Source organism: Limulus polyphemus, unplaced genomic scaffold (assembly GCF_000517525.1).
Source record: "Limulus polyphemus unplaced genomic scaffold, Limulus_polyphemus-2.1.2 Scaffold650, whole genome shotgun sequence".
Taxonomy (NCBI): domain Eukaryota; kingdom Metazoa; phylum Arthropoda; class Merostomata; order Xiphosura; family Limulidae; genus Limulus; species Limulus polyphemus.
In genome coordinates, this window is record NW_013666260.1 from 109,420 (window position 1) to 120,278 (window position 10,859).

Genomic DNA, 10,859 nt, shown 5'->3' on the forward strand with positions numbered 1-10,859 from the left:
TTCTTTTCTTCTCGTCACTTATGTATATTCTCAGGTAAACTAATTTCTATACAACAGCAATCACTAGACACGAATTTTCCTTTTCTTCTGGCCACTTATGGTATTCTCAGGTAAACTAATTATACAACAGCAATCACAGCACGAAACTTTCCTTTTCTTCTGGCCACTTATGGTATTCTCAGGTAAACTAATTTCCTACAACAGCAATCACAGCACGAAAAACTTTCCTTTTCTTCTGGCCACTTATGGTATTCTCAGGTAAACTAATTTCCTACAACAGCAATCATAGCACGAAACATTCCTTTTCTTCTGGCCACTTATAGTATTCTCAGGTAAACTAATTTCCATACAACAGCAATCATAGCACGAAACATTCCTTTTCTTCTGGCCACTTATGGTATTCTCAGGTAAACTAATTTCCATACAACTATAAGATACAATCGCTAAAAATAGAAGGATCGAACAGGATATTTGCCGAGTTATCCGAATTTAAAGTTGCGCGAGCATTAAACAGATTATACACGTTTTAAAGACGATGAAAATCATCTTTTTTGTATACAAACACAGTGACTACATCTTCAGCTTTTTCATCCCTGCAGAACCAGTCACGTTAAATGCCAAAAGTAGGAAAGACCTAAAAAATTATGTTTTGAATTCGCACGAAACCACGTAACTATTGTTTCTTTGTCTTTCACGGCTTCACCACGTGAACGACCACTCTCTCTCCTAACGTTTCAGTATCTTCTCTCCAGCCAACAAAAGGGTGAGTCTATCTTTTCGCCAGCACACGAAGTAATGCTCGTTCGGAAAACTGGAGAGAGAGAGAGATGAATTCACACTTGAATGGAGAAACTCCAACAACTCTGGGCCAAGCGATCTTATGTCAAACCCTACACAGAAGAAAACTACACGAAATTTTCTATGTCACTAAAGATGGCGAAAAGTACACGATATATAGAATACATGATATACTCGATCATATATATGATCATAACTTCTTATTTTACCATCTAGCAATGGAAAACAACTTACCCATCAGTGTCTTGGAGATTAATGATCCCTTTCTTACTAGATCCCAGCAATTCTGGAATAACAAGGATTTAACTTTATTAACCATATTTTGTATGACTATTCACGTCTTGAAAACATTCATTTATAAGCATACACCAATACTGGATTAACATAAGCGTAAAGACAAAATGGATGATTTTTTTTATTGTAATCAACCATATTTAATTAAGGGACATCACATCATTTTTTTATTGTAATCAACCATATTTAATTAAGAGACATCACATCATTTTTTATTGTAATCAACCATATTTAATTATGTGACACCCCACCATGTTTTTTATTGTAATCAACCATATTTAATTAAGGTACGTCACACCAAGCTATTTCTACAACACAATGCATAGCTTGGGTGTCTTATCACTCTACGGAGGAACTTTCCCAAATATAACATACAATGAGGCTTATCGTGGGGCTAGAATGGAATGAACGAATTATCATATTTCAATCACTTTAGCTGCGGGTTAGATAAATATTTTAATTAATTTAACGTTATGCTGTCACAATTAAGTTGCACAACTTACCTGTATTGGTTGATTATTATATCAATAGATGTATTCGTTACGTTTGAATAAATAATTAATTAAAAGATCAGTACCAGTGCTTCATGCCTGAATGAGTGAAATTATCTAAGAACTGAGAAGTACAATACGTTCAGAACCCAGTCATTCGTAAGAGACTTCAATCCAATAACTTAACCAGAAATAAAATAAACACGCGCCCATATAAATAGACAAAAACATAAAAAAACAAATGGCGGAGAAAAGAATTCACAAAGTAATTCAAATATGACACGTTTTGCTATATGACATCTTTACACAATCGATTTCGTCACTTTGATATTTTTATAGAGTAGCTGTGTTTTTTTAGCTGCGCTATAGCGGTTCATACAATGGCTCCGAGTTTTTTTTAGTACAAACTTTTAGTTCATAGCTCAATCATCTCTTGGCCGATTTGAGATTTAATTACAGATTTGAACTCAGGAGGTCAAACCCTTTCGATTGATGTATTTGACCACGCCCACGGTCTCATAGATTAATTTACTCTAATCCTGCCTGCAAGGATATATATTTGGGGGGTAGGCTGGTAGAGATTATGATGAGTAATAGAATCGAATCGAGTATACGTACGCCCCTCGCTTGGTATCACTGGCGCACAAAAAGGTAACTAATAAAAAGGGGGAGAAAATGTCTCGTAAATTAATTTACTCTAATCCTGCCTAAAAGAATTTCAAGTGCCGCGGCTATTAAGGATTCCCTCTTGTTTTTAATGTGTCTCCCGGTGGATCAGCGGTAGTTTACGAAATGACAATGAATAAATCTGGGGTTCGATTCCCTGCGGTGGACAGAGTTCAAATAGCCCATCATGAAGCTTTACCTAAAACAACAACTTTTTTCAATGTATTTCTTGAAGATATTACAGTTTTAGTTGGTAAACAGTTAACGAATTGCATATTATATATACATACATACATACATATATATATATATATATATATATTGGACAACTACATACGCATATATGAAAAGGAATGAATGTGCAAAATGTTACATAAGTAAAACTTAAATGGACATATAAAGGCAAGTAAATAAGTCACAAATTAAAAGCTTTTGTACTTGGGCTTGGCATGGCCTGGAGGTTAGGGCGCTCGAGCTGATGGTCGCAAATTCGAATTCCCATCATCGAACATGCTCGCCCTTTCAGCATGGGGGCGTTATAATGTACGGTCAATCCCACTATTCTTTGGTAAAAGTGTAGCCCAAGAGTGGGTGGTGTTAGGTGAAAGACTAGAGGGAAGGCAGCTATTAATCACCACCCACCGCCAACTCTTGGGCTACTATTTTACCAACGAATAGTCACATTATAACGTCCTAACAGCTGAAAGGGTGAGCATGTTTGGTGGGACGGGGATTCGAACCCGCGACCCTCAGATTGCGAATAGAGCTACCTAACCACCACATACGATATAAATCACCTTTAAATCATCAAATATAGAAGCAAGCTACACGTACATTCAAACAAACACGTTACATAATACATTAATTTAATAGGCTCCAACTTTTAAGGATCAAATACAAACATTACCTTATAGCATCGCGGTCGGTCATTGATAAGTTTATTAACTTACAACGCTAAAATCCAGGATTCAAGTCCCCGCAGTGAGCAGTGCGCGTGTACCCCATTGCATAGTCTTGTGCTAAAACAACATTAATGACAGCTCCATAGCACGTTAAAAATTTCTCACTCTGGTGAGATAAATTTCATCGTACATCTCGGTATGACCAACGTCGTCAACACCTGTCAACATTATCAAATATTGCCTTAGCCTAATTTGTACATTGAAATATATCTGGATTTTCTAGATGTACTTCTCTCTAAAGCAACAAATGCTCTGGATGGAGAATATCTTCCGATGTTTTCTTCTTTCATGTTATTAGAAATGATTTTACATTCCACTGCCGTATTGTTATTCTTTATTTCATGTTCCGTAACACAGAAAATTCCCTCATTTTCTCTGACTAACAGTCCACTTCCCTTTATTTCCCCGACATTTCTGGTTTGTGGGGACCCTGATTATTTTATGTCTTCACGACACTCATCCAACACACACGCACTTGTCACTTACAATCAGGAGTTGTATGGAAGGAAATTTAATAAAGAACTGTCAAGATAAACCACGAGTGGAAGTGTTAGAAAGGCACGGCTAACGACAGAATAAACGACTGTAGTTTAAGGGTTCATTAGATCAATAATACGCTTTCCCCATACTAATTCATCACCATGACACGAGAAAAGAATTAAAATATCAGGTTTGTGAGTTGACTCATATTTTATCATCTATAGTAGTGTATTTCTGGAATTGTTATTTTTGTGGATATGCACAATGAACAACGGAAAAGAAAAACTTTGACTTTTTTTATATCATCATTTATCAATTACCGAATCCGTGTTTTTACTTTCTCGCACCTTAAAGATGGCCATTAGCAGCCATGTCAACAATGTTAGCGTCCCAACTATCAACCGAACAAACCCTTTTAAAAACAAAAAACCTTCTGTTTACCATAAATGATTATTAAAAGACGATGAGCTGAAAGGGTTCGAAAGCCACGCCTCTACAGTCTTTTGTTGTAGCCAATCGTCGTTCGCTTGCGTCACGCGCCTTAAATATGAAAACCTGTCTATTACTTCTGACCGATGAATATCCTGAAATATCTCACGGGAACCGTGTTACATTAGTCATTTGATACGACTATATGGTAGTTATCTTATGACTATATTAACAATGTATTGTATATTTACTATATCCAGTACCTTGATACTCTACCCAGTCTGTTACACACAATTCATCATCATTAATTAAATGCTTGTCCATATACATATATATGAACAAGACAAGCTTGAATTAAAGACGCTGCATAAATTAAAGGGATCTCCAGGGTACAGGCTATGGTGTGGGATATAAAATGTGTCCTGGATTTTGGAGATGTTTGTAGAAATAGGACCCAAATTGCGGTGGGAATACACCGTCTATCAGTCTTAACCTTCGTTCACATGAAAAAATTCGGAAAAAAATAAATAAAATCATCAAGAGAAATACAAGTTTGGTTTGTTTGGAGTTATGCACAAAGCTACACAATGGGTTATCTGTGCTCTGTCCACCACGGGTATCGAGACACGGTTTCTAGCGTTGTAAGTCCGCAGACATACCGCTGTGCCACGGGGGGGGTCTACAAGTTTGAAGAGCAAGTCGTGGGTGCTCAAGCTCACAACATTCCACATCTACATCACCCTTCACATCCTCCAGAGAGTTGTGGGAAGATGAAAAGAAAAACGAAATAAGGTACTACCACTTGGGGTAAGTAAGATAAACTTACCTCCTGAGGTTGGCATTCCAACCCCCATTATAGTAGTAAAGCACTAATTTAAGTTAATTAGTAGTACAGTAGATAAATTATACTAGTATAGAGTTATAAAAGCCCAACCAAGTTATCAAAACTAATTAGTATAACTCCCAACCACCATCCATTAAATCCACTGTAACTATCAATTTTTCAGACATTACAAGAGCCTTTATATGCGATAAGATGTTCTTCCGCATAAAAGTAGTGCCAAGTTTTTAATCGACCTTGTTAAAAAATAAAAATATTTATCGGAAACTTTCAGCAAAAACGCCTTAATTTTTACTTCTTAATATTTATTTAATACATATTTATATTAATCACAAAATATTTTAATAATTTTATTTAGTTTCTTTATTAAATCCATTGAATGTTAATTTTTTCCATCAATATTTCAACATTAATAATGAAGTATTGTAATTTATTACAAATTTTACACCCACTTCTCGCTCTCCTGGCGAACAGAGGTGAAGACTGGTAGACAGTGTAACCCCACCGCAATATGGGTCCTACTTTATCAGTCACCTCCAAGACCCAGGGCACACTTTATATCCCACATCATAGCCTATACTCTGGGGATCCTTTTAATTTATGTAGCGTCTTTAATTTATTTATTTTTTGTTTTGTTCATTTAAATGTCATTTATTACAGGTTTGGATTTACTGTTTTTATCGCTGTCCTTCCTTTTGATTATATTTTGCTTGACTGTTTAAGTATTAATTTTCTATACATACATACAAGATATACTTCATAAACAGCTGAATGAATCTCACGATCAACCGAATCAAAACGGGAAGTTAACATCAATTTCGCCACAATAAATATAACAAATAAAAACAGGCCAAAAGCTCATATAATACCTATAAAAAAATCAGGCACTACTAAAACACCTAAATCATCATGCTAGAATTAAAAATTACACACCAGATGTATGTTAACTTTAATTCACCGAAGAGGAAGGCAAGCTACGTATCTGTGCAACCAAACGCGCTTAAATGATCAAATACGTGGAAAACATAAAACACGTTAATATCGTCAGTATGGATATATAGCTAATACATAGTAGAATTAAATCAAAATACATAAAGCAGAAATACATAACATAAAACAAACAGAAGCATATGATAGATATCAACATATAAAAATCACGAAGCAAATATAAACATTTCTAATCAAAGAAATCTAAAATCATCATCATCAGAACAGAACTATCTGTCAAGAAGTGTGTTTGTATGTATGTATGTATACGACAGGCCCGGCATGGCCAGGTGGTTAGGGTACTCAACTCGCAATCTGCGGGTGGCGGGTTCGAATCCCCCGTCACACCAAACATGCTCGCCCTTTCAGCGTTATAATGTGACGGTCAATCCCACTATTCGTTGGTAAAAGAGTAGCCCAAGAGTTGACGGTGGGTGGTGATGACTAGCAGCCTTCCCTCTTGTCTTACACTGCTAAATTAGGGACGGCTAGCGCAGATAGCCCTCGTGTAGCTTTGCGCGAAATTCAAAACAAACAAACAAAACAATGTTTACGACAGTTTGTTCATCGGCGGAGAAAACGATATCACAATCAATGCGCAACATATACAATGAAGCATGTAGTGGAATTACTACAAGCTTGAGACTATTCGGACAACAACTCAGCCAACGTTGTCGGCGATATACATAAAAATGATGGTACCCTGAATGCCGACAAGTCCAGGCAAATTTAGATACATCATACCATTCCCTCAGGAACGCGACTCAATAGGCGGGAATTCATCTTTCAGTAAGACAACAAAAGGCAGATGGAACATTCTTAACTGTGTTATGGTTCTCAAATTCCCGCGACGTGAATATTTTTGAGGCTGTATCGGCTTATGGAATAGCTGAGAAAAAGAGGGTAAAACGGTGGAACAAACAATACAAATGAACTGGTGAGAAAAGAGAGGTGGAGAGTAATACAGGACGTTTTGAATGTTACATAATTACATAACCATACATTTATAAACTACATGGCGGCGTGAAAATAAAGTGAAATAATTTATGTAACGTACAGAGCTCGCATACAAAATACAAGTCCATTGTAAAACTTATTTGCTATTCTTTAGTATGCTTTTTTTTGTGTGGAAATCTTTTGTATCATTAAAATACATTCCCCATCTGGTTCATATTATTCGTTGTTTGACTCCTGTATACGTATCGTTTGTGTTTCCATAATTATTTCTGTTACTGTGTGTATAAACACAACGGCACGTTTAACAATAAAGTGAAGGGAGTGATATAATACAAGTTGATATAAACAGGTGAGTTTAATCTGAGTGTTTATAAACACGGTATCACATAAAGAGAAAACAACTTGATAAGAAGAATGAGCAGTATGAGTAAATGAGTATTGATGTCAAATCAACACCTTCGAGTGTATTATGACCATCAACTGTTGAAGACAATTACGTATTTGTTAGTTAATTAGCTAGATAGGTACAGACTAGACGTGTATGATAAATATAGGCACATGTGTAACTCAGAAACTGCATGGATAAACAAATAAATTGGTTATTGGTCATATGAGCTAGCGACTGAAGTAAAGGACTATGCTTCTGCAGATCTACTTACATGTTCCTTATCACAGAAGAAAAATGGTTGAAGTTAGGGTTACTCATTTGCAGAATGCAGCCTGCGACAAACATTATATCAGGTTCAGTACCTGCCAGACGAAGCATTGCCTACACAAATCACCACGAATCTCTATAAAACACGGCGGAGATCCAATCAATGAAAATTGACTCTCGATACGGTACAAAGGTTAAGGTTCATTGTAAAGCTGTGAGCCTCGAGAGACCCTCCACGTTGTTACTCTGATGGCCGTTCCATTTCGATATCTATATGCATGCCGTTGTTTATAAATATACCTAATTTAAGCTCATATACGACATTTAATTTAACGTTACGATGTCAGCGTATACGTACATATGCACATATATAAAACCAAATATATACTTAAAATCGATAGTTTAGATGCATACGAGGCAGGCTTAATGTTACAAGCCGTTAGAACACAGTAATAAAAAAGATCAAAATTTATTTTCCTAAGCCCAAGCGTTGTTGTAGGCGGAACGCGTTGGTTGCGTTCACAACCGACAAAGACACGCACGCTCCAAAAAAAAGCACGTGCTTTATTTTAGATTTCGAAAAGTAACTGGTGCCTTAGCTGATTGGAAGTAAGCAAGCATGTTCTTCTCAATATGACTCGGAATAACCCTTTTACTGTCCAGAACTCTGAACTAGAATTTAACAGTTCTACTCTACCGAATTGTTCAGTATTCCTTTTAACAGTTCTACTCTACCGAATTGTTCAGTATTCCTTTTAACAATTCTACTCTACCGAATTGTTCAGTATTCCTTTTAACAATTCTACTCTACCGAATTGTTCAGTATTCCTTTTAACAGTTCTACTCTACCGAATTGTTCAGTATTCCTTTTATCGTTGCTTACAACTGATAAATGGTTACATAATTACAAATTAATCCAACTTTGTTCAGCTATACAATATGGATATGTTACTGGTCTATACAAAACATTTATATTTAAGAAATGTTTATATATAATAGAGATTGAGAGTTCCAAACACTGTCAGTTAAGTAAGTCAAAACAAAGAGTGTTTGAAATTGTAGCTCTCAGAGGTTTATATTATGTTTTTAAAGCTATAATGTGAGTTAGTATATTACAACAGACAAGATCAAAAGACAATGGAACCCGAATGCTAAATATAACTGAAATGAAAGAGTGTGGCGATGTACTTTAAACCAAGAACTACATTAAGACATCTTAAATACAGTTTCTGTAATTGAAATATTTAAGGAAACGTTGAGAAAACTGGGTATAAAAAATAAATACTACTGAAATGTCACCCGGGCGAACCCATTATCTTGTGAAAATGAATAACATCAAAGTACAATCACGTGCTGGTAGGGTAAAATGTGATTGGTTGACATCCAACCAATGAGAACGTGCCACATCAGTATAAAGCCTATAACTGTGCAAGTAGTCAATACCATGCCCAGTAGTAGAAATGTGTTTCCAGTAATTTCTCCCAACACTGAAATACTGCATGACAAGCGTGTGGAAATCAAAGATTTGGGTTATCAAGCATACTCCGTGCGGAAAATTGAAGCAAGATGTCACATTTCGGCAAGAGTTGTATGAAAGGTTCTAAAGTTGTTAAATATGTGTGGGTATGTTCTTTACGAGATAGATGTGAATAGATCTTGCCAGCAACACTGATATAAATACAGATGCGAATATTACCTCCATGACTTTAAGAGATCCAGAGAAGAGGTAACCAAAAGGTTAAAATTGTACACAAATGTTTTGTTTCACAGAAGAGAGGAGAAGTGCATCATAAACTGTGTACAATAAAACATGGTGTGGGACCAGGACAAGTTTAGAACTGCATCTCAACAAACGATGACAGTTGATGGCACCCTGACTGCTGACAGGTCAGATTATGATTCATTGTGCCATTCCCTGAGGAGCACAATTCATCAGATAGGGATTAATCTTCCAACAAGACAATGATTGATCCCGAGAATACAGCAAAGCAATATCTTGGGTAGTGAGTGGTAAATAAACCAATGGAATGCCTATAACCATCGCTTAGTCTGTAAAAAAAAAAAAAAGGTACCAGTATGAACGTTCTTGAGGCTGTATATGCCTGTGTGAATGTAAGAATACAATGAAACATTTGACTGAGTTGTGGGAAGTAAAATTAGACATTTGGAACAATACTTCACAGTCGTACATTCATAACCTGTAATGACAGCATGAAAACTAGGTGTAATGCGTTATGTTTTGTGTAACATAAACGGCTGAAACAATTACTTCCTTGACTCTACAAGAAATAAAATCCTGCATGTAAAGTTTATGATTGAACTCGTAGTCACATAAAACACTTACATTAAAAAAATGGAACTGTCAGTTGTAGAACACTTTCATAATTGAATATGGACTTCCGTATGTGTGTGTGTGTGTAGGGAACTTCTGTTAATAACATGAGAATGGTTAAAGGGAAGACATCAAGACAGTTCCAAGCGTAACGCATTTAAATTAATGAAAAGGAGTTATAGTTTGTTTGTGTATGGTACTTCTGCTACAAAATAAGAAAATAACCATTGACGAAAAAAAATACAGTGGGGGGTAAGGTTTCTTTGCTTATTTTAGTGCAAAGCCGCATTGGGCTATCTGCTGTGTCCATCGTTAGCTTTTGGCCACTGTTAAGTATTAAACACTTGCACTATGGAAATGAGAAAATCAAATTTAGATTAAATTAAGTTTAAAAATTATAATATGTATTATATGACACTTTTGTTGGTAGCAAGACATTGTTGAATGTAGTATACTTTTATTATCACAATGTATTTGTTTGTTTGTTTGTTGTCAAGTACAAAGCTAGACAATGGACTGTCTGTGTTGTGTCCACCACGGGTATCAAAACGCAATTTTTAGCGTTATAAACCTTGAAACTTGCCATTGAGCCACTGTGAAAGAGGGATTTTACAATGTACTATCGTTCGAATATGCAAATCATTCCTAATATTGGGAAATGTCTGTCGAGCGTAAAGTGCTTTTATTAATGGAAATTAATTATCGCTTTAATGTTTAAGATACTCCTTTTAGTGATGACACACTCGAGTGTAGAATACTTTGATTAATGAAAATTAATTATAGTTTGAATATATGACATGCACTCCGATTAATAACAACGCTCTTGGGTACAGAACACTTCCATTAATGTTCAATTATTAAAATCAGTACATAGCAATACGAATATTTCATCTTATAGTTAAGATTTGTGCGTATATATATATATATATATATATATAGTACACACACACACACACACACACACACA

At 35.7% G+C, this 10,859-nt stretch overlaps 1 protein-coding gene across 1 annotated transcript in view; it reads right to left on the reverse strand.

The window, feature by feature from the left end:
- LOC106459704 (caskin-2-like) overlaps positions 1-10,859 on the reverse strand; it is a 145,629-nt gene that overhangs the window by 51,570 nt on the left and 83,200 nt on the right. Inside the window, exon 2 of the mRNA XM_013919351.1 lies at positions 1,033-1,084. Coding sequence (XP_013774805.1) covers positions 1,033-1,084 — 52 coding nt within the window. The remainder of the gene's footprint in view (positions 1-1,032; positions 1,085-10,859) is intronic.